Genomic DNA, 24537 nt, shown 5'->3' with positions numbered 1-24537 from the left:
CTTCACTAACTGTATAGTTTATTACAAAGCACAATGCATGTTACACATGACGCCACCTTAAATCGAGCACACAGTATATTGCAGTCTTTTATGTGCACATTATCTGCGCTCAAGAGTTATGACACACAAAAACAGGCTACACTGCAATTAAAACTGGTGTTTAATTATAGAAATGTCATTAGAAAATTACACAGGGAAATAAACAGCATATACCATAATTATGGTACCGTTTTACCCTCTGCATCTTCAGGAGCCAACTATATTACAAATGAATTATTTATCATACCTAGTGGCTGTGTTCTCATGAAGATATATACAAATTGGACTTGGCCAAGCCCTTCCCATAGGCTTCTTTCCACTGACTTTCAAGGACAGAGAGTCTTGAATTGTTCAAAACAATACATTGTTTAAAGACGCAACCAATGATTGGATCTTTTTTTTTTTTTTTTAAAGGGTGTGCGTACATCAGCAAGAAGTAGACATGGGTGACTTATTAATGAAGATGGGTGGGTGAAAAACCGGAGTAAACGGCTCAATGAAGGGTTTAATGAGGATAAAAATGATGTGAATCATCCGGTTCCAGAGTTCGAGCGACTTGAGGGATCAATGCCAAGGAGCACTGATGCTGCTCTGGAGGCTCACACCTTTTTCTAGGACACTATGCAGGCCCTTAATATATCACCCATCTATATATTCAGCTTCAGTTTGAATTATGCAATCTGTGCATGCATTTATGCTTTCAGTTTCTATCAAACCCCTTACATATGTCACTTTGCTTATACATCTTCTATGAAAGACACATTTTCTATCAACTTCACATCAAATAATAACTTTTTTTTCTGGCATGAAATCTGCTGTCCAAGTCTGCAGCACACTGGGAGCATATAGCGAACATTAAGTTGTCTGGTAGATTTTTCCATTACAGGGAGCAATATGTTTTAGATTTGTGGCAGCAGTAACAGTGGTGATGTGTCTGGAATAAATAGAAATATAATCCTCCATGGGAATAAACAGTGGAGGAACTGTCTGGGAGGTTAACATGAGAGGTGATTATTGCATCAAACCTGACATGTTTTGGCTCAAATAAATACATTAAAATTTTAATTTTGTCAGATACTTCACATCTACATTTATTGCACACATTCTACGAACAAAACCACTGGGGAAAAAAATCCAAATATCTTATTCATTTCCCATCAAAACAGACTTGCATAGAATAAAATCTGAATGCTCTGGTATGAAAAGGACATTTGAGAGGACAAAAGCCATCGGAACACACAGGGAATAGAGCAGCTCCCCACAGAGTCTGACAGGTGATCCTTAGTGTGTGCAGTGCAGCAATGCCCGCTTAGAACAATAAATGTGTCACCTAAATAAATAAAGAGGATGACTACTTTAAGATCTGTGTGGCTCTGGCTGTATGAGAGAACCACTAGAGAGGACACTTGCTGTAGTGGGACCCTCTGGTAGTTCATGGGTCAGGTAAACACCAAAAGTCACCTAAAAATGTATAAAATAATAAGTGAGTTATATTTTCATGCAATTATATTTTTATGAACAAGCAGTGATTTTGGTTTTCGACTGACCTTCCCAGCACGATAGGCTGACAGAGACATTAGCGGCTCTTTTGTTTTGGCCCCAGTGTCCTGGTCCACTCCGATCATCTGGCACCTTCCACACTGACCCGTGACCTTTGGGTTAATCACAAAAGGAAGCACATTTATTTTTTGAGAAATCCGTTTAGAGTTCATGTGAAGATTTCAGCATTTATCTCAAAGTGTCAGCTCACCATGAATCGAGTGTTGCCAATAATCAAGTGTGACCAATTATCTTCCTTGAATGGTTCTACTCCAGCGATGACTAAATTGGCTCGGAAGCGGCTAATGACATTCTGTGTGTCAAGGAGATGATCACCCGCAGAATCGTCCTTCCTGGAAAAAGGGAATGTGGAAATTGCAGGTTATTTTGCCGTGCTACGTAAATCATCCCCTGTTATGTAAATGTATGGGCGTTGACGCATCCTGATGTTTTTCACTAGAGCGTGGTGGTGTATTCTGAGTATCACATCATGTGTTCAAACCTGCTGCTCATTAGTTTGTGAATGAACTCCACACTGGCACGGTTGATCATGAGATACTGAGCTTCATTCACCAACGAGAGGGAAGAGGAGGTGGCAGCTGAAAGGGAAAAGACTTTACATTAACCCAATGATCTATCTGATGTATTCGATTTGAGGAAAATATACTGATCTCTGGTTTGCAGCCTGTATCCTCAAAGACCCTAAAAAATTGAGGTTTTACTGTACAACAGAGAGTGATAAAAGTGTGACTTCATTTATTTTTTATCAATTTGATAAAGAAAATATGCACTCTGTTCAAAATACATGAAACAGGAGCATATAAGGATAAAATCTTCTATTACTGTGTATGTAATTTTAACAGCAATATCAATCTGAACTATCAATCTCAGCCTAGAAGTCCTTGAAATGCTCTGGAAATGTAAATTTGAACATCTGCAATTCAATGACAACCGGGCAAACTCCATCTGCTGAGAAAGATTGCGTGATATGATCAAACATTCCCTAGCAGCTACTAAATGGATCTCGCATTGGGATTGTTTCGTCAAATATCGATAAACGGTATATTGTGATATGGTAATTATTCTATATATTCAATTTAGAAACTGTTTATAGATAAAATAGCCAGATGGGAACCGGCTCATCCAGTGTATGAAAGACCTCAAACACACAAAGAATTCATCATATTGATGAAGAAAACCTATAGATTCAATAATGCCAGAAAGCACTGCTGCTCATTGATGCCACGATGCCACTGAAGCACAATGCAGTCGTAGATTAAAGGGGCACTCTACTGATCTAACACATTAGGGCTAATTTACTTTTTGGCCTGTGTAAACAGTTTTATAAAGTCTTCAGTGGCTCTGAAGGGAGTTTTGTAAAGGCTTAGAAAGTGACCATGATGATGTCGTCAGTAATCATGGTGAGTAATCTCAGCTTGGCTTTTTGATCTCCCACAACGCTAAATGAAGTCGTCAGAATTTAGATACCACCTATCTTGTTCCAAGTATGTTTATTTCAATATAAGCTGGATATTATCTATTAATGATATAAAAGTAAACACTGTTTTGGAAGAGACTGATCAATAAAGTTATAGGAAGATACACTTTATCTATCAAGAATAAATCATTTTGTCACAATCATTTCATGAGAAGAAGTAAAAAATATTTTATTTCAACTTATGGGCAACAGTGTACTACCACTTGTAGTGGCAGAAGGTATCTATTATCCATTAGGTTCAGCAACTCCTTAAACACAACAGGTGTAGCTGATTTTAAATAGTAATTTCTGGGGTACAGGTGCCCATGATTGCGAATGCCTGTAAAATATCATATCACCTAAACTCCTAACCATAACCATAAACCTATCCCTAGCCTAAGCCTGAATCTGACATTTTCTTTCACACTTTCACACACTAAATGAATGTTTTTTATGAGCAAAGTACCTTAGAAACGCAGAAACATTTCTAGGTGACCAGCAGAACAGACTGCAAGGTCAAGCCACTGCACCCAGTACTCTAATATTAGTAGGAAATGTAACCTTGGACTGCTTGTGTGCTGAATAAGAGATAATCCAAGGTAAACAAATAAGAGTCAGGCAGAACAGGTGAAATGCTTATATAGTTACCTCCACCAGGCTTCTTCTTCATGTCTCGGGTAAAATCAGGACTTTGTCTTATCAGGCGACATGGCTGTCCAAGGAAGTCTGAAAGCCATGATGCAGCCTCATCACCACAGTCGACAGTCTCCACCCTGGGGGGAAAAGGAGGATTATGTTTAAGGCCCACAAGGGAAATCTACAGAGTTTGATGCTGCGACTTGTAATCCGAGAATCACTGGATGAAAAGCTGTGTGACACATCATGCAGGTATCTGAGAAGATTAATATCATCCCCTGCGCATTGTTTGTTTTTTCATTAAAAATAGCATAACCAGAATTTCATATAAAATCAGCAGAGCAGGAGGCCTTATAATGCCATTCACTGTAGGAAGGTAGCATCAAGAACAAGGGAGTGAGAGAATGCACTGATACGAGTGGAAAAATAAGGAACAAATGGTATGTGTCACAGCATTTCCCGCAGCTGCTGCATTCAGATGTTTTAACACTGCCAGCTCACCTGTCACCACAAACTTTACTCTGACACACTTGAGAGCGAGTGTGCATTTGAGTGTTGTTTTCCAGGGGAACTGAAATGGTATCCATTCCTGCAGGGCAATGGAAAAAAAATATATAAAACCTCTTACAAAGAGAATTCATAGTCGAAAATCCAACTGATTGAAATTTTGTTTGGTTAAGCAGTGTATTTATTTTCAGTGACCTGATGCCTGCAGGAGCAATTTGTTTGAGGGCAGGTGGACTTGTGGGTGAATGAGACATAAACAGGGAGCTCTCTTCTGACTCAAGCACACGCCGTTTCCATTCACCACCATCCAGCCTCTGTCATACAGTAAACCGCGCGGTCCCACTGGCCAGTCGTGGACCTGCATGAAGAACAGCACAGAAACAAATCAAAACAGAGGAAGGGATAAAACTGGAGAGACTGAGACAGGAATACATGAAAGAAGGAAATGTTTGGGTTATCTTCAAACCTCATGTGCTCCACACGATTTGATGGGATATATGTAGATGTTGGTCAGAGTATAAGCCTCCCCGTGGCTGTTTGGCTCTCTGTGTCCAAATCCTCTCAGTAATGCTTCTGCAGGCTTCTCATCTACTTCACATACATCACCATTAGTGATTTTGATAGGAGGATGTTCATTTAAGCCTTGGGATGCTCCTGTGGCTGTTTTTAGCTTCACTTGGTCCACTGTGACTGGTTTCTCTATGAAGCACTCAGCAACAAAGTTTAGGAACTTTTGACAGTCTTCAAATGTTGACATGTAGCCAAAGGACACCCGAACAGATCCGGTCGGCTGGCAGTCCACCAGGTCGATGTTGTCTCCACAGACATGGCCAGCCTTGATGAAAAAAAAGGCAGTGTTTTATTCTTTCATTCTACTTACACATACCCCTAACAGACCTTGACATTTTTCCTATTCCTTGATCTCTTACCTGCAGGTTTCTCCTCATCTGTTGATTGGTGATCCCAAGGAAGGACTGACAGGCGCCGGTGTTACAAAAGCAACCTGTGCGTAAATGAATATTATACAGACTGGCCATTCTGTCCACCTGTGGGCAGAATAAAGAGTTATTTTAACATTCACCAGCACTACCTACACATAAATAACAGTAATTAATCTATTATGAAATAAATCCTATTTGTTGAATGCACCTGAGAATATCCAATTATCCGTCCATGAGAATCCACGAGGTTGAAGTTTACAATTGCGCCCTGTGTGCTTGGACTCTCAAACCGGCCTTCAGCATATATCTGAGCCACCGGTCGCCCGTTGCCATGGCAAAGACTTGACAGCAGCATGTAAGTGTGGCGTGCCAAGCCAAATGTGTGCTGTTCAATGTTGTGCATGCCCCCTGAAGACAAAAAAGGATGAAGACAGGGATGTTGATGATGTTAACCTGAAGCAGATTATAATTATGAACAACTTGCAACTTGATTCTGTAATTAAATCAGAGTTTTAATGTTTCTCTATGAATTATTAGGGTCTCTTACAGCACCTGTGATCCTGTAAAGAGATTCAAAACCGTGATTTACAGCAATGATGTCCAAGAAAGAGATGGTCCCATCTTCAAATCTTTATCGGGGAGAAAGAAAACATTGCATTTTAGAACGAAGCTTCAGGAGCTATAGACGACCCGTGAGCTTCCAGAGTATATCTAGGATTTGGCAGGCTTGTACTTCACCTGTCAGAAATGTTTGCCGCATACACATAATAATCTTCCCCAGAAAGGTAAGCTGCCGCTGTGCCTCCTCCAAAATAAGTCTTTTTTAGTATGCCTGCTGCGTCGTTGCGGACAAGAAGGGCCCCTAGACCTGTAGGGAAGCCAAACATCTTGTAGAAAGAGATGGGAATGAAATCAGCAGGGCAGTTCTGTAGGTTTAGAGGGGAACAGCCGACATGAGAGGCTGCATCGAGCAGCACAAACCAGCGGCCATGGTGGTCACACGCTGGGTAAAGGCGTCTCGCCTGGATGCCTTTCACATGGCTAAGGGGATACTTCCTTCCAGAAAAGTTGCTCTGTGCTGGGTAGCAGAAGAGATGAGGCGTCTGGCAAATAACATCTTCACCTTGAGCCTCACCCTGTGCCCTGTTTTCCACTTCCTGCGGCAAGACAGGCAGGGAGACTACCCCCCGGCCAGAAGTCAGTCCTCTTATGCCAACTACAGAGGTATGGTTGTCAGTGAGGTAGCAGAAGTGACTCCCCGCTTCACTCTCAGTCTGTGTCCTCCAGGGAAAGCTCTCAGCCACTAATTTGAGAGCGGCTGTGCAACCAGAAGTGAAAATCACAGAGTACTCCTCAGGGGTGGTGTTAAAATGCTGCAATACCCTGTAAGAAAATGTGCTATGTTTTAATCATTTGATCCAGCAAGTACCATTCAGAGGAATCACAGAGGCCCATTATAACAGCTTCCAATGGCACAAATAGACTTTACCTGTATCTGACCCTCTCCACGGTGTCATGTGTCAATCTGCTGCTGGGGTTATGGCTGTGAGGGTTTCCTGTTGGGGCACATAATGATACTTAAATGCTTTCAACTGAGATAACAATAAATAAAAATAACACTTGACATTTTTATGTGATTTTTCTCACCGTACACATTCCTTGAAATGTCCTGGAAGTAGTCCCTGAGCAGAGACTCGGGGTACAGAGAGGCTGCAGCATGATCCAGATATGTTATTCCTGTTCACAAAAAAGAAAAAAACAAGAAGCCATGTAAGATGTCAGCTTACTGGCCTATCACTGTTACCCATGACTGGGCACAATCATTACCTTTAATCCGTGTAAACTCCTGCTCAGTCACGTCTTGGAAGTTTTCCCCATAACCGTAGTGACTCCAGAGTCGTTGGAAAGTTTCAAAAGTGCATAGTTTTTGGAAATCCATCGATTGCTTTCCGCCGGAGAGAGCTGTAGCGCACACACCGCGGGGCTGCACACACACACACAGACAGACACAGACACACAGCTGCTTTAAAAATCATTGACGTTTTCCAGGGTCTGAAAGTCCAGGGAGCTTTTACAATGCTCGTGCAAACCGTCTCGAGACTGTTCAGTGGCCGGATGGGTTGTCATGTTGACGCGTGGGAGGTGACTGTAACTCCCACAAAGTGGGACAGCTGACAAGAAACCACAAGACACAAGGGTCAGTACAGTCCAAACTCTGAAGTTATAACTGCTTTGTTACCATGTCACCTGGTAGTTTCTAAGCTAAATATTTTTGAGCATTTGTAGTTTTTAGCATTAGCTAACACGAGTTATGAAGGAGGGCAAGAAACTTATTTATGAGATTATTATTTCACATTATTCAAGTGCAGTCATGATGTTTATTTCCCATATAAATATTGATATATAAACATATATTAAACATCAATTAGACTATATGCTATGTTTACACACACACACATATTCACTGTATATACCGTTAAAAAAAATCATGCATTTGGCATATATTGTGATTTAAGTAATATATTAATGAAGAATCCTACAGAAATCTTTTTTTTGAAAAGTATTTAATGTGTTTGTTCTATAATGCCCCAGATATTTGGGACACTCTATGAAACAGAAAGCAATGATTTGCAAAAATCCTTCTTGACCTATATTCCTTTTAATTATATATTTTTAGATATCTAGCGTTCGAGATGATGAACTTTATTGTTTTTGTAATTATACAGTCATTCTGCAACATGTCTCAAAATAGTTGGGACAGAGGCTTGTTTAGCACTGTGTTACATCACCTTTTCTTTTACCAACACTCAGCACTGAGGACACTAATTGTTGAAGTTTTGAAAGTGAAATTCTTTCCCATTCTTGCTTGATATACAAATTCAGCTGTTTCTTATTTTAAGGGTCTCTGATGACGTATTTTGTGCTTCGTAACGTGCACAGGCTTTTTATACGTTTATTCTGTAGTGACAGTTGAAAATTTAAATAAAAAGGGGGGAGAGAGGGGATGACAGCAAATGGTCACAGGTCAGAGTTGAACCCAGGGAACTGCAATTAGGACTTTGCTTAAATGGGGCGCACACTCTCCAAGATGATCTACCAGAGGCTTGTGGTTTGGCATTGTCTTGCTGAAATAAAGAAGGAACATCCCTGAAAGATATTTTGCCTAGATGGTAGCATATGTTGCTCCAAAACCTGTATGTACCTTTCAGCATTAATGGTGCCTTCACTGACGTGCAAGTTCTTTATGCCATGAGCACAGTTGCTTCCTTTCGAAATTTGTGCTTGTAACAATCTCGATAGGCCTTTTCCATAATGTCCAAAACCGATTTGAAATGCACACTTTTCCTCTTTGTGTCAGTCCATCTCAGATGAGCTCAGGACCAGAGAAGTCAGGGGTGTTTCGATATTGTTGATGTATGGCTTCCTCTTTTCATTGTAGAGTCTTAACTTGCATTCGTAATATAAGAGAAAAAATATCCTAAAATATGAAATATGGTGGTTTTAAAAATGCATTGGATAGTCACAAAATAGAAATATATGTATGTGGTATGAATATGTATATACACATGATTGGATATTGATGAGAGACATGAATTGATATGTATGTCATTTTTATATCCGGTCATATTTATATCAGATTTTTGAGTGGGTTAGGGTTATGTCTGCCTTCCAGACTTGACAGGTTGTATTACAGCTAAGCACAAATGATGATGAAAGAACCAAGTAAGTATTATAGTTATCTTTTAGTATTCAAGGTACCCCTTCCTCATTTTTAAAGGTATTCCTTCCAATAAATTCTCACCCTGCACTGCTTTCAACTAATTACACCAACAATATCCTTTTTGACTTTTATTGATCTTCATTGTTTAATCTGTCCTCCTAACCTAAAGTCTCAAGCTTGAAAAAGCCTTTAAAAAACTAAAGAATGCCAAATACTCTCTCTTACTTTAATACTTTAAAGAACTGCCTTCAGCTTTCACTTCCCATAAGGTCTATTGATGTTTTTAGTCACGAAACAACATGGAAATTGAATTGAAATCCTGAGAAGTAGATGTGACCTGCTGTCTTCAGATAGGTATTAAATTTAAGCCCGGATATTGATGAAATATTCTAGTTATCCTTTATAGCCATTTATTCATGGAAGAAGGATTCAGGCTATTCCTGTACAGACTGCAGTGCTTTTAGTAGGTGTAACAGATTACACCAGCAAGGCTCAGTAATTACAGTAATCCCATTACATGACTCCTATCCTCATTTACACACAAGGTACATGAAGGAGTTAGAAGTTAGTAAATCATAATCTTATTTAAAAATATTGATTAGGTCACATTTTCCCAGTATAATAATGAGTTTATGTCAGGCTACTAGACCTGCTATTAGCCCTTTTTTTCAGTTCCAGTAAAATTAGTGCAACTATGACCTGCTTGCTTTCATTTTTCAGGCAGTTGCTGAATCTACTCTGTTTTCAGAAACTGTAACTGATTACATTAACAAGTCTCAGTAATCACTAATTCCATTACGGATAATCCCAGACTCTTTAATCTCATTGACACACACTGTACACGAAGGAGAGGAAATTAGTCACAAGTGATTGGCATGAAATGCCTGATCATCTCATGGTCTTTGAAAGGATAGAAATAACTGTCACAGACTTTGTCAAAAGCATTGCCCTTGACAGCTTTGAGCTTTGTTGTGGCTATAATTCTGTTTGCAGTTTGGCAACAAAAAGTCACACTGTTGTGTTAGGATACTTTTCTGCACATTTCTTGACCTTCATCTTCAACCCCTGTCCTATCCTAATTTAGTCTTAACCATGAGAAGTAAAGAATGACCTTCTCTTTTATGGATTATTGTCATCTTTCTCATAAGACATCCAGTCCTTTTGAATGTAACACTTGGAAGTTGTATTGAAATCCTAGTAGAAGAGTGAATATAATGTGGCCTGTTTTGTCTGATAGACGACCATGAGGCTCACAGCAGCCATCATTGTCCCCGTGCAACACACTGAATAGTAATTAAATATGCCACTTATGCTTCAGTGATTCATTTCCTTCACGATTTTGAGGCTCAGCTGAATACATTTTTCTGTGCAGAAGGGCTGTATTGTATCCAGTATGGCCTCGTTACAAGGGCAGAAGGGCTTGGTGTGGGGGAGGGCAGAGGCAGCGAAGGGGGGAGAAGCACCCCATGAAGACATTGTGCTTAACATCACTAAATACCTCAAACGCCACATTGTCCTTCTCAGCCCTCAATTAGTCGAGTTCCCTGTACAAAGCACCAATTTCATACAGGGAGATTTATTTTTAGAGAAAATCCGGCCCTGTGCAGGCAGGAAGCTCTCTGAAAATCTAATGAAGAACACAGCAGTCATGCAGAGTTGTTAGCCTCAGAGCAACATTGGTTAACAAAGCTTCTCTTCTGTGTCTCTGTGTGTGTTTCTGATGACTGCAAAAGACTAGACCTTCATGATTTCTCTGTTGTGGTGGCTGTTACTGTAGCCCGCTCTATCTGCACTGGAGAGTGTCCAGCCAAAAAGACTCTTTGCCCTGCCCTCCGGCCTCTTCTGCCTGTGGATCTCCGTGCGGAGGAACGCCTCTTTGGTGACTGTGACAGGGAGAATTAGGCAAGAGATGCGGGTTCACTTGCCCTGGGTAAGGGCTTATCTTGGGCTAAGCTGAGGGACTAATAGCAAAGCCAGCCTCCGCTCCAGCCGGTCTGAGGGCACAGGGAACCATCTGTCCACTCTGTGGATAACTGACAACAAAGGGGGCAAACACTGAGGACGAACAAATTAAAGGCTGTTCATTTAGGATACCAGAAATAAAGACGAGGAGGAAGTATCTTTTATATAAGGTCAGTACTTTATACTAATAATTCTTGTTGCATCACAGGCCTCTGAGCCTCAAATGCCTGGGTGAGACTGTTCATGGCTTAGTTTCTACTTGTAACAATGTTCAAGACTGCAGTGGTGCCAGACAGAAAGTTGAAGTTTCTGTCTGGTTTAACTTTAGGACTTCAGTCGTCCTTTTCAGTCCTGTGCATCGAAAGAGAGCACTTTCTTTTAATGCACTCCTCCTGACTCCCATTACTGAGTTACTTTGACTGGTTGGTTTCCTGTACACTGCTGTGCTGTAAATGCATTTTGTTGTCCTCTTAATTTCACACATAGTTTGGCTAGAATGAATTATCACATTAAGGAGCAATACCATGCTGTATGGCGCCGCTTAGTCTGAGATGTGGTAGAATAATGTAGAAAATTGTGAAGTGGTTAGTAGAAATGTTATGAGAATAATAATTTAATGCACATTGTTTAAAATGTGTGGAACATTGTTTGAATTATTGTTCTTAAACTGAAGCACTATTGTATGTAATAGTCTTGTACAATACAATAATCTTTTCATTACAATTGCTAAAATTGCTTTGTTTCACCCTCAAATTTACAAAAGATGTTACAAGGAAACCCTTGAAGTAATCCACTTATCTATCCATTTCCCTCAAGTATTAATGCTGTGGTTTTTTTTGTTGTTTTCTTTCTTATTATTGTCTGAAGCACACTTCATCCTGTCAGTGCTGTGGGAGCTGGGTTCCCGTAGATTATCTGTTTTTATCATGTATACTCTGTGGGTACTGCTGTGCACCAATGTTTTGTTCGGAAGTCTTGAGTGGGCGCTGATGTGCTAGAGGTGACAGAAATGGGTCAAAAGGGTCTTAGCATTAACTAAACAAATCCCGGCCTATGGGATTAGAGATGTTGCTGTTTATTTGATGTATTCATTGTAACTTTATAATAATGCACAGAGGCAAGAATGGTTGTGAGTGTTGTTTGCAATAAGACTCCTTCTACTTATTCATTATATGGTTTGGATTAAGTCCACACTGGAATGTGCCAGAACAATATCTTATTGTAAACGTGTCCTGGAAAACCATTCCACTCGTTATCATGCTGATATTTTCACATTTCTTCTGATGAATACTGACACTAGTGTTAGCATGCTTGACTGAAACCCACAGCCGTTTTCGGTCTTTCTTTTGTTTGTGGAACAGAGAGTTCTGTATTAAGATTAGCTGGTTAGCTTAATTTACCATAATGAGCTAGTAGTAGTGGGAAACTGCGAGTCTGGCTCAAAATCCACCCACCAGGCCCTCTGAAACTCACGTCTTACTATGATATCTTTTTTGTTTATTAGACAATTTGTTGGCGGTATTTGGGGGGGTTATGTGCCAGACTATATGTTGGCTGGGAGCACTAACTTCTGCTTGTTGCTTGGCAGCTGGTCAGAGCCACCAAAAAAAGTCCAACACAAAACCCACAAGGTGTTTTTACATATTGGCTTTTGTACAGATTAAACAAATACAATGTAACATGTTAATTAGTGAGCTTTTGAGGTAGATAGATTCTTTTAGCTTTGGTCAGTGCCAGGATAGAATTTTCCCTCTGTTTCCAGTCTGTACTAAGCTAAGCTCACTGACTGCTGGTTGAAGCTTCATACTTATCATTGCAGACATGAGAGTGATATTGATCTTATTATCTAACTCTTGCCAGAAAATCAAAGCATATATCTCAAACAGTTTAAAGCCATTGCTTCGAAAAAGTCATTGAAGTCACAGCTTCAAACTATAGCAAAGGTGTGTACATGTGGTTGGGGCACCCCAGGAAGTGTGCGCCCCATGTACCCTTGTGAACCAAGGTTGAATCAGCACTGCAGTAGCCAGCCTGTGGCCTTTTGCTGCATCTCGTCCTTTTTCTTCTACTTTCCTGTCGGTCTCCAGTTGCAATTCAACTAAAGGTGAAAGAGCCCTCCCCCCGTTCGTCTTGGCAGGCAATCGTCACTTGCCTGTATTCTTGCATGTGTGACCGTGCCCTTCAACTCTGGATTAACTGGCTACACCTCATGCACTCTCACCAGTAGCTTGCCTGCCGCTGTCTTCCCTTCACTTTATCACCAATGTCTCAGACAGTAAATCTACCATCTGCATTATGCCAACATGCTTTTTTCAGATTGTTTTGTTTGTTAGTTACAAGTTCTTTATCTGAACTTTTTGTGCACAATTTCTCATCTATCAAACAACGTGACCTTGGCCCTTGGTAGACTGAAAGGATCCTCTCTATCATGTCATGGGGCAATAAGCTGCCCTTCCTATACTGCATCGAGACATTCTTTATTTGTTCTGCAAATACAACAGATTGGATACGCGGCCAGAACAGAGCCGACATTGTGCGATGTCAGTGTGATATTAAGAGACAGTCACACACACATCACTTGATCCTTCACAGAACAACTGGCTTCCTTTGTATCTTTTCTTATCCGAGGGAGTCACACAACTTGTATTTAGCCGGAACTAAAGACAAAGTGCCATGTGAAGATTGCACCTAGTGATATGCTTATCTCCCCCCCGCTCACAATGATCAGAAGAGAAACAAGAATGGTTAACAACTTAGAGAGAACACCAGTCTGCTGATAAATCCTAAAGAAGTGAGTCTGGCTAATTTCAGTGGCCTAAAAATGATTGTTCCAACTTTGAGTTGAAGCAATGATCCATTTTTTAAATGAAGATCTAATTTTAACTCTACTGCAGACTGATTTAAAAATGACGATGCAGTTTGCACCCAGTACATTTGCTGTGTCTGGTATCTCTTTCCCAGAAAAATCTTGTTGAGCACAGGAAATGATGCATTTCACATTTCCTGCAGCTGCAGCAGTTTGACTGTATTAAATAGAAAAAGAACAGGGTAGTTAGCATGAACAGTGATGATGCCTTTAACACAAATAAGAGTCTGGGAATTATTATAATTCAGTTTAATATTTAAATCTTCTAGATTACCTTTTTATTTTAACAGATAATCTACCAAACCACCTGAAATATTGAGCTCTCGTATAAAGTAACTGTTGGAAACAATGTCTTTCTCTTTGCAGAGTGCTTGCTCTAAAGCTCAAAACACACAGAATGTCTGACAAGGAAGAAATGGCTTCAGATGGGAGTCTGAATGTTACACTGACACTGAGGCTGCTGATGCATGGAAAGGTAATACACTGATACAGAAATTGTTAAAGTAATTTAGTGTCTTTGGTGGTAAAAGCCCAATGGTCCGGTAATAGCATGTTAGCCTACATCCTTCTCTTAATGTGAGAAGCTGTTACGAGAAAATCTTCTGTGATGCCATTTTCTCAAGCATTGTTATCTTTTCATTGACAGGAAGTTGGCAGCATAATTGGGAAGGTAGATTTGTTTTACAATCTATCAACATTCATTCATTACTTGTCTGGTTTTCCTCTTTTAATAAAACTAATCAAATCCACTGTTTTATTTTCTACATGAATCCAGAAAGGAGAAACAGTAAAGAAGATGAGGGAGGAGGTGAGCATTCACTTGGGCGTGAAAACATGTGTGATGTGTTCAATTACAACAAACTGAGGCTGTAATAATTGTGGATTTGTATTTCCAGAGTGGTGCTCGTATCAACATATCAGAGGGATCATCTCCCGAGAGAATAGTTACTATCACGGGACCTACAGAAGGCATCTTCAGAGCTTTCTCCATGATCGCACAGAAGTTTGAGGAGGTACAGGAAAACAAACCTGCTGCAACTTTCCACATGTCATCAATAAAAATTCTGTTCTTTTACAGTTTATTTAGTCTGAAGGAAGTCTGAAGTCTGAAGGACATTGAAGCTGCAGTTTTTTTCTCAGTCTTGCAGAAAAAAAAGAGGGCTTGTCAAATAAAGCTAGTGCCCTTACAGTCGGTGCTGAAAAACATATTTTTGAATTCTCCCTAAGGATATTACCGCAGCAATGACAAACAGCAACGTGACAAGCAAGCCACCTGTGACACTTCGCCTGGTTTTCCCAGGGAGCCAGTGTGGCTCACTGATTGGCAAAGGAGGCTCAAAGATCAAAGAGATCAGAGAGGTAGGAGTCCTTTACTTTTTATTTTCCACTCAAATAGGGACAGAAAACATCCTCCCTGGTGCTCTGACACCTTGAGTATCAAACACTCCATTCAAGCTTTTCTTGTTTTCCTCTTCCTTAGGATTTGTGTACTTTTTTGGTTGCTGCTCATGAAAATTCCACTGATTATGCCTGTAAAGATGGGCTGAATGCTCATTCTGAATGGACAATATTTGTGTGTGCCTCTTCAAATATTGGAGCACACATTTCTATTTGGCTTGCAGCTGCTCCCTGCATGTCAAAATGTGTACTGGGTAATTTGCGGGTGCTTGAAACAGCATTTCAGTTTGGGTGATGGTGTGCTCTTTTCAGCAATAAATAGCCTTTGCTTCTTCTGTTGTCTGGCGATGTTAAGACCACAGGCGCTCAGGTTCAGGTGGCAGGAGACATGCTGCCGGACTCTACAGAGAGGGCTGTCACAATCTCCGGCACTCCACAGGCCATTACTCAGTGTGTAAGACACATCTGCTCCGTCATGCTGGAGGTAAGCACTGTCAGACAGCCGATGATCTTCACATTCAACAGCTCTATTTAGGTGTCACGTGTGTCACATTTGTTTAGGTATTCAGTCGCACGTTCAGGATACTTTCTGTCTCAGCAACATTTTACTCCTAAAGCTTTGTGTTCAGGTTGCAGTGGTTAGACACCCTCATGAGATGTGCAACAATAATGACACTATTTTCTATAATGGTCTATGATTTTTGCATTTTTTAATAATAGTTTATATCAGTAGTTCCTAACCTTTCTGACATAAAAGCCAAAAGCCCTGTCAGAGGAATTTAAGTACCCTTGAAAGGATTATAAACTGGAGATTATTCAACAGTATTTTATATACTGATGGATATGGTTACAATAATTTTATTTATACAGTTGAGTTAAGTGGCTATTATGAACATTGTATTTGTTCTATTATCACTTCAAGTAGTAGAGCATAGCCTTACATCAATTTATTCAGTTTATCAAGTATTTCAACTTCTCTGTTTACTTAGTATCCACGCACTCTGAATTGCAACATATGATATTGATGTGTTGAAACTGAATCAGGCAGCTGCTGGTTATGTGAACGTGAATAAACTAAAGCTTCATAAATATATCAATTTGCAATCCAAATCGAGTAGCGCTGGATGGGAATCAATGATGTAAAAAAAAAAATCATTTTTTTAGAATTATATCTATAAACTTGAAAATATTTTAGAGTATAATATTTTAGGTTTGTGAAAAACTAAAAATTCTGTAAAACTGTAATTCCTTGTTTTCAGGTCTCTTCACAGTTCTGTCATTGGTGTCTTGGTTTCATGTAACTTTCTCAACCGATGAATGGGGTATAAAAAGATTCAGCAAGTGATATAAAAAGGGATATAAAATGCATCAGAGCCAGTAAGAGTCCTTTTCTCAGCTGCAGCAGCATATAAATTTTTTTCTCCCTTTTTGGTTTTCATGACTGTTTTTTTAAGTCTCCACCAAAAGGAGCGACTATTCCCTACCGTCCTAAGGCCATACCTGCTGGAGCACATGCAGTATTAGCACCACAACACTCTGCACAAGTAAGTAGCTGTATGGGAGTTATATATGTGTGATTGTAGCCACTTTTGTAAAAACATAACAATGGAATGGGCTCCTTTTTTTTGCGGGATCTTGAGTCACACTGATTCTCATTAAGAATATTTTCACCACTAGACGGACACATCTGTGTAATTATACAGCAATAAGCACCTTGTATTATAACGCTCTATGCAATAAGATGAGGTAATGATCATATTAGCCAAGCTGTAATGTGATGACATATGAATAGAAGGTATTTACATTAATTATTCCCTGCAGTGTGAAACCTGAAAGATGTCGTGACTAAAGCTCATGTTTTCCATGTCGCTGTCCTGGATTTGGCACAGTCTGTTCTGACCTATCGCACATCTGTTTATGTTATTGGATTTCTGACCATGGTCAAAGAGGGGGGAAAACAGCAGATGACATTTAGATGAAATTCCATCAAATCTATACACATTAGAGCTATGGAAAAAGGGAAGGGAATGGATTTTCAGAGAGGCACTCATTGCACTGACTCCACTCCACTTTACGCTGTGACAAATTCAAGTTTCAAGTGACACGTTATAACATGTCTGCGCCTCCCAGTCATATCACCACATCTATTCTCTGTCCGTTCCAGGCCTTTGCAATTCCAGGACAGTATGCTTTTGCACATCAAGATGTAAGTATGTTCATTTGAGCGACTGACATCTGCCCTGATGACCTACTCCTACCCACTCCTACCAAGCCACCACTACGCCCTCTGTGTACCCTACTCTGCAAAAATGAAACTTCTATAACCCTGATCTGTTGATATTACTAACACTAACAAACAGCAGCATGCGTTGATTGAAATGAAAAGTGAAAACCTTAAGACATAATGATCAGTTTTAGCTTTGTAGTCAGAGATGTGATGTATTTTCAGATGACTGCCATGAGAAGCCAGCATGCTTTCTGAAGGAAATGAATCTCTTCACACTGACACCATCTGTGATGTTTGTGAACTTCAGATTGGCTCTGTATTGTAGTTGTCAACTCCTCTGAAATAATCCAGTTTGATTGGTTAGCTCTAACCTCCTTCCTACCCTGCAGTTGACCAAGCTTCACCAGTTGGCTATGCAGCATATCCCCCTCCCTTCCCTTGGGCAGAGCAACCCTACCTTCCCTGGTACGTACCCACGGCTCCCAGGGGAAGTCCATCTAGCCCTCTGTCTTCACTCCTCTTCGAATCACATCATCAAAACACCCCTTTCGCTACAGAGAAGATCAAGGATGTCTCCATTCTCTTAGAGTATACAGACTCACAGGTTTTTAATTTCATTAAAGGTGGCTTCACAGATAGAATAGTGACATTACAAGGTTGAGCCACCAGACTAGTTTATTATCAACAATTTTGAAAGTTAGTCACTGAAATATTCATAACACAAAAGAGTATGTGTTACATTCTGAAGCAGACAGAATGAAATAAAAAATGAAAAAAAAACAGAGTTCTCTGAAAGGGAAATGTGAAAAATGACAAATATTTACAGTGGAGTAAATATTTAACTATTTCTCACTTTTTCTCATATTCTCCCAAAATTTCAACTCCATTTGCCCAATTTCCCTCTCCAAAAACAAATCCTAATCTCTTGACCCATCCTCCACCTCTGCAACATTTCTCCTCCAAATCTAACATTGTCTTGGCCAGACCATCCCTGACCTCAACTACCCCACATACTCATTTAAACTAACTGAGGACAAAACACTTGATTATATAAGCAGGCTCTAGTGATGGAAACATACTCATGTGAATGAAAATGTAGCCTCATAGCAGTAATATTACATATATGCATAGACTGTGTACTGAATACTATATAAAGTATGTGTCTGTCTAGAAAGTCTATTTTCTTACCATATGTCATTTTCATGTTCGTAATTTAGGAGATAAACTAGACGAAGTAGGACAACTGAAAGTGGAAGCCATTAGTGCCATACTGTTGTTGTTGTCATTCCTTGTCCTACTTTGCAGGGTTGGATGCATCTGCCCCCACAAGTTCACAAGAGCTGGCAATACCTAATGATGTAAGTGTCACATTGTTTGTGTTCTTCCAGCACTGTTAATCCTCCTGCTACTTACTCGTTAACACTTTCCAGGAGGACAGGTATAATGAGGATTTTTATTCATTTTTTGGACAAAAGTGTTTCACCTTCATAGCTGCATGAAGTAATTTATCTTTTGTCTCTTGAAAAAACATCATTGTTGTGTTACCTTGTTGTAGCCACAAAAAGAAGAAAGAAAATCTCAGTGGTTTAATAAAAAGACTCAAAGACTGTCGATCAAAAACTGTTTAGCAGACTGTGTAGCAGTCTATACGCTGTGTTTGCTTTCCTTCTGTCATCAGAATCATAAATCATGAATTACATGGACCATAGGTTAGGAAAGCGGAACATCCCTAGAATTGCACATTGTAAAATGTAACCTTTGCCTTTGATTCAGGCCTTGAATATTTCAACGTTTTGAGATTAACAGTATGTTTATTCACTTTCTTGGAATATTTATAGATGACACCGCCAACAGAAGGACACTGTGAGATTGCCTGGCAATCAACTATGACTCATACATGAACTAGTCATTACATATAGTATGTTAGTATGTCAGGATCAGCTGTGTTGATTAATGGCCAGGCAAAGCTGAGCTAAGTGTTTCCCTGTTATCAGTCTTGTTGCTAAGCTAACCAGCTGCTGGCGTTAGCTTTGTAATTATCATACACACATGAAAGTGGTACTGATCGTCTCATCAGTAGAGCTGCTGCATTAAAAAATGCAGTAGCTCTACTCATAACTTTCACAGGATTGTCAGCTAACATTTCATGTGATCTTACAGTTTGGTGGGTTAGGTTTAGGGTTAGCTTATATGAGTCCATTGCATAATGGAGATGTGATCCGGTGTTAAATCAAACAAAGGGCCACATGTTTTTTTCTGCCGGCAGATTGTGGCACTGCTGTCATCCGGACCGTTGCCTCAAAATTTAATTCCTGAAAGGCACGGAAACACGAGCTGATTTGCTATTTACATGTTTCCACTCTCTCTCCTTCTAGTTTATTGGCTGCATAATTGGAAGACAAGGCAGCAAGATCAATGAGATTCGCCAGGTCTCTGGAGCTCACATCAAAATTGCCAGTGCCACTGATGGCTCAGCCATGCGCCAAGTCACGATCACAGGCTCGCCAGCCAGCATCAGTGTGGCCCAGTACCTCATCAATGCCAGGTAAGACATTACGCAGGGCGACCATGTCCTGCAAGGCTTCACATCACAGTCTGGTGATAAGACAGCCAAACACCATGCTATTGTATGAGGCCAGAGTTATTGTACTCAGGGTGAGGCTGGATTTGTTCCATCTCACTGCTCCATTCTTTTGACTGCATTAAAATCCTTATTGTCTCTGCTTTTTAACACATTCCTTCTTTGATTCTTATTTTCCCCCCCCTCTCTCTCTCACCTCCCTTCTCCTTTGTATCACCCATTCTCCCCCCTTTTCATTTTTCACAATCTCCTCTTAACCCTCCACCATCTCAACTCCCCCCTCCAAACATCACAACCTGCAGCTTAGAGATGGCTAAATACACCATGCAGGCCGCTTCCTCTGCGACCCCAGTTGACCTCAACATGAGCTTCTCCCAGTCCGTCCCCACTGCCTCCACCGCTGCTACCTCTATGGCCGTCCTGGCGGCCACCCCAACCCCCACCACCATTAACGTCCACTCTCCCTCCACTTTATCAACCATCCAAAACCCACACTACGCCATCCCCGTTTCTAGCCTGCTTGGCATGAAAGGTCTCCCTGTACTGGCTGTCCACCCAGCAGCCGCTTCCAGCCTAGCACAGGGTTTATCCCCTTACACCGCAAAAATGCCAACCTCTGGCATCAAAAAATCTGAGCGGCAGAAGTTTGCTCCTTATTGATGTCTGCTTTTCAAGTCTAGTCTGTGAAGCCGACTGGTGAGACATTATTAAATGATGAGAAATTGTTTTAAATTGGGAATACAGGCATAAAAATAGCTTACACCAGTGTGTGTAAGTTTTGCCAGCGTAGCACTTCCATAAATCAGGAGAAAATTGACTAACTGAATTCTACTGATACTACTATACAGGTTAGTATCAAAACATGTCCTCATTAATTAAAACAGGCAGCAGAGGTGCATATTAACTCAGTATTATCTTAAGGACATGAATAACAATTAATGTAGGTAACTCAGGCTTGTATTATTATCCCAGGAAAAGATTTTTTTCAGATGGATTCATGTTACAGAGCTTTATATGAAGATTTACTCCAGGAGAGGTATTTTCCACGATGCAAATATTGACTTTTTTTTATCTGTGTAACTAGTTTACAGTCAGTTTTTGTTAGATAATGCAAACTAGTATCATAAGACATGGTGTTGGTTGGCAGCAGGCTGTTAATAAAATGTTAGAAGTCAGTGTGATAAGTATTTTTTTAACAAGGATTGCTTCACTCTACTATAGGCTCTCATCAGTGCTAAAAGGCTTGGGTGTCCTGTAGTAGCATTGCACTGTAGCGGTTCTGATGGGATTATCCTAAAGCCAGTGGATCCTAGTGGATTTCACTCTGCACAGTAATCCTGTAAGGCGGGAATGGTGTAACCAACTCATTTATTCTTTCTGTACGTTAGCTTGTTTCTTGTTTATTCTTCAACCTAAATGAATGGAATGCTTCAACTTCAGTGCTGAGCAATTATTGTAATAAATGTTTTATTCATGTGTTACTGGTGGGTCTACCCTCAAACAATGCAGATTTGTAATATTTGTTGATGAAATGACTTTGAAATAAATGGGACTTTTTATGAATACAGATTGGCTGTTGTTGTTTTGTAATTCTGTTGGTATAGAAAATACTTGACATTCTTTCTGATTACTCTGACCCCTATATACAGACATACACTCTGAGGATTTATGCATTATTTACTCTAAAATGTGTTTTGAGTTTTTAATTGTACATAAATCAGGACAACAAAATTCCACTTAGCTGGAATTACTGTTAATAACTCAGAGAGCAGTGAAGCTGTTTTGTTTGAAAAATCATCTCAGAGAGAAATCCCCTGGTGCCAAAATGTATTTATTTATTTATTTTGTAAAAATACAAAATGCAAACTATACAAAATAGTTTGCTAAACTCTGTTTACATGGGGAGGAATTTGAGCACCCGTAATGGTACAATGTGATATTCGTCTAAAGTTTCATACTTTATCTATGCAAATCATCAACATGTATGTGATTTACTTGTAAGATTAAAGACCAGACACCCAGAATGCATTGACTAAGCAAATATTTCTCCATCTTCTGATATTTTCTCCTACCTCCACAGCCTGTACATGTAAAACATTAAACAGCAATGATACTAAAATATAGAAAACAATGGAGAGCAGTTACAGTGGCCATCAGCAATTTGCAAACACACAGGCACTTTGAGATTTTGGCAGGTGTACAAATACAACTCTGCACAAACTAGTCCGTGGTATTATGACTGTAGTTTGTTGTTAGCAGAGGGCACAAACTTTCCCACCTGCAGTCTCCTGAAAAACAGATGCAAACTTGGAATAACCTCATGGTAAATATTCTAAACATGTTGCAGCAAAATTCTCACAGGTCACAAAAAAGAACAACTTAACCTCCAGTCGTCCGCTCAAGCACACTGTTAATAGGCTGTTACAGTACAGTTTAGTCAGTCCTTGTTGCTCTGTGTCCCTCTTTACCCCTGCTCCTGAGTCTGACCCCTCCCTCCCTTTTTAGTGTAAAAAAACAGGAGGTGGGCACTACAGTTCTGTCTGATCCGAGTATGGCTAGTGAGCCATGTGGGCCATTTTCACAGCAGGGCTCGAAATGCTGAAGTGCAGATAATCAATAGTTAATGGGGGCAGAAATGTAATGACAGTGAAGGATGACATTTGAACCTCGGGGAAGGTGTAGCAGTAGAGAACAGTGCAGCATGTATGCTGATGTGTGCCCAGGGCAGTTATGGGTTCACAGCCAGCTTCTAATGCTATATTAATGATTTCCTTTTTCAACCTGACACACTCGGGAGTGAGGGGGGCATTTTTTGGAGCTTACTGGCATCATGCAGTTCTGAAAAAGCAATTTAGAGGTAAATAAGAAAATAAATATTTTTTTTAGGTGCATAACTACTTGAAAGTTTGTGGAAAATTGGTAGGCAGCGCTGTCACTCAATCCCTAATGAAAAATCTCTGCAATACTCTGACTCTGACAGACTGTAGGGATGGTATGTGGTGCCTAATTGTATTTTACTTTGTGGATGCTATCCCTTCAGTTGTTTACCACTGTATTCCCATGGACTGGTGTTATCACAAAGCCTAATACTTTGATGATACTTTCTATAATATATAGAGTAAATATTCAATTTCAGCATAGTGATTGTTATGGTATATGTATGGTATAGCAAATCTTGTATAACTAGATTAGATATAATGTTTTTGTTTAGTCTCTAGCTTTGTAGTAGTTGTGGTGCTTTTTGTGAAGTTTTAGAAGTTCACATTCTACCAGTGATGGTAGAACAAAAAGTAGCAAGACCACAATGTAAATAAAACATAACCAACTCTGTTACAAGTAAAAGTCATGCATTAAAATGTTACATAAGTCAGTAAATCTCAAATGTAAAAGATTTCAGGTTGTATACACCTCCAAAAGGCTGTTGCACCTGTAAAAGCTGCATAGGTATCAGCGTGAGCGAACTGTGCTGGTACATTTGATGTAAATAGGACTGAGGCTGTTCTAAGAGGCATCAAAAGGATTTTTCAGTGGCTGCACACTCCAGGATGCAGCTTTCAGTCAACACGGCCTCTACACAGCCAAAACATCATTCAGTGTACTCGTGATTTAATAAATTCATAGTTTCCAACAAAGTAGGTGGTTGAATGATGATTGTCTCCAAGACAATGTGAGGTTTGATTGTTTTGGAGGCTCATTGTGAGGTTTACACAGTGCACGACACCAAAAAGAGAAAGATGCTGTCAGCCTCACCACTCATCACTGTGACCATGATGTTTTCCAGCCAGATCAGATTTGCAAATATTCTTTTAAATGCTCACATTGATTAAGACCCAGTACATTTGGCACTATTTATAACATTGTATAAAAGTACATAAGCAGGCGTACAACTAGTCTCTGTAATCATTATCAGTTGTATCATGATGTAGAATTATTCTCACTGATGAAATAAGGTTTAATGTTGTGGCTGGCTGAGGTTGAGCTCATTCTGCTGTTATTAATATTGAGTTTTGATTAATGTTGCGTTTCATGGTCCACACAGGATGAATTTGAAGGATTTTGGTAATCGACTGCACCGTTATCAGGTCATGGTAATGATAAAAGCTACAAACTTTACTTTGTTCTTTAATCTGCTGATCAGGGTTTCTATGATTCCTTTACACTATGTACCATAAAGTAGGTCGATGTCAGTAGTAGCAGAAGTATTTTTAATTGATGTGTTTGTGAAGTTTTGATGTCAGGTGAGGGGCAGATTCCTCTATACTGTGGGAGCAGTTGAGGCCAGTGGCAGGCTACATAAGGCTGCCAGTTCCCAACAAGAGCTGCCGCTGCTTCTGTCAAGAGCACATATTACCTGTGGGTCGCAGTGTTTTATGTGAATGTGTCTGTTATTGTTACCATGCTGTCATCGTGAGTGAAATGAATACCTGGTTGGTCTACACCGAAACCTCTGCCTCGAGCCTCCTGCCTTTCAAAGTCCATTCGCTACACATCTATCCAAACATGCAGGAAAGGTTGGGTGACTTTCATCATCATGGCAACAATAACAAACATTGTTAACTTTATTAAATGTATTTGTTAGGTCAAGGCATCAAAACTACTTGGTCAGATTAAGAAAAGGTCATGTTTTGGGTTAAAATAAGTAT

The 24537-nt window shown here is 39.9% G+C and overlaps 2 protein-coding genes across 3 annotated transcripts; one reads left to right on the top strand and one right to left on the bottom strand.

The window, feature by feature from the left end:
- Nucleotide 1: 1 nt before the first annotated feature.
- On the bottom strand, nucleotides 2-7253 carry mocos (molybdenum cofactor sulfurase). Its single transcript, XM_010734570.3, has 16 exons — nucleotides 7230-7253; nucleotides 6967-7123; nucleotides 6787-6876; nucleotides 6629-6695; nucleotides 5878-6522; nucleotides 5692-5768; nucleotides 5348-5547; nucleotides 5128-5244; nucleotides 4665-5033; nucleotides 4394-4556; nucleotides 4193-4280; nucleotides 3704-3828; nucleotides 2081-2177; nucleotides 1790-1931; nucleotides 1587-1691; nucleotides 2-1500 (listed from the first exon to the last, which is right to left on the bottom strand). Exons 2-16 carry the CDS (start codon nucleotides 7076-7078, stop codon nucleotides 1396-1398), a joined length of 2502 nt encoding a protein of 833 aa, XP_010732872.2. The 5' UTR covers nucleotides 7079-7123; nucleotides 7230-7253; the 3' UTR covers nucleotides 2-1395.
- On the top strand, nucleotides 7077-21441 carry zgc:110045 (poly(rC)-binding protein 3). 2 transcript variants are annotated; one of them, XM_027276010.1, is made up of 13 exons: nucleotides 7077-7336; nucleotides 14055-14163; nucleotides 14335-14358; nucleotides 14464-14496; nucleotides 14585-14701; nucleotides 14916-15047; nucleotides 15442-15570; nucleotides 16541-16630; nucleotides 17251-17292; nucleotides 17703-17778; nucleotides 18619-18671; nucleotides 19689-19858; nucleotides 20197-21441. In XM_027276010.1, the coding sequence occupies exons 2-13, from the start codon at nucleotides 14086-14088 to the stop codon at nucleotides 20552-20554; spliced, it is 1302 nt and encodes a 433-aa protein (XP_027131811.1). In that variant the 5' UTR covers nucleotides 7077-7336; nucleotides 14055-14085; the 3' UTR covers nucleotides 20555-21441. The 2 variants fall into 2 exon arrangements, with proteins under 2 accessions (XP_027131811.1, XP_010732835.2); XM_010734533.3 differs by lacking the exon at nucleotides 7077-7336 and adding an exon at nucleotides 10521-10992.
- The last annotated feature ends 3096 nt before the right edge of the window (nucleotides 21442-24537 follow it).

This window comes from Larimichthys crocea, unplaced genomic scaffold (assembly GCF_000972845.2).
Source record: "Larimichthys crocea isolate SSNF unplaced genomic scaffold, L_crocea_2.0 scaffold271, whole genome shotgun sequence".
Lineage (NCBI taxonomy): Eukaryota > Metazoa > Chordata > Actinopteri > Sciaenidae > Larimichthys > Larimichthys crocea.
The sequence above is the reverse complement of the archived record's forward strand: the minus strand, read 5'-3'. Positions and strand labels throughout refer to the sequence as shown.

Coding starts and splice junctions, on each gene's coding strand:
- mocos (XM_010734570.3), bottom strand. CDS start 7,078: ATGGATTTCCAAAAACTATGCACTTTTGAAACTTTCCAACGACTCTGG. Junction 5,034..5,127: donor AGATGAGGAGAAACCTGCAG/GTAAGAGATCAA, acceptor TTTTTCATCAAG/GCTGGCCATGTCTGTGGAGA. Junction 1,501..1,586: donor CAGCCTATCGTGCTGGGAAG/GTCAGTCGAAAA, acceptor ATACATTTTTAG/GTGACTTTTGGTGTTTACCT.
- zgc:110045 (XM_027276010.1), top strand. CDS start 14,086: ATGTCTGACAAGGAAGAAATGGCTTCAGATGGGAGTCTGAATGTTACA. Junction 16,631..17,250: donor CACCACAACACTCTGCACAA/GTAAGTAGCTGT, acceptor TGTCCGTTCCAG/GCCTTTGCAATTCCAGGACA. Junction 19,859..20,196: donor CAGTACCTCATCAATGCCAG/GTAAGACATTAC, acceptor CACAACCTGCAG/CTTAGAGATGGCTAAATACA.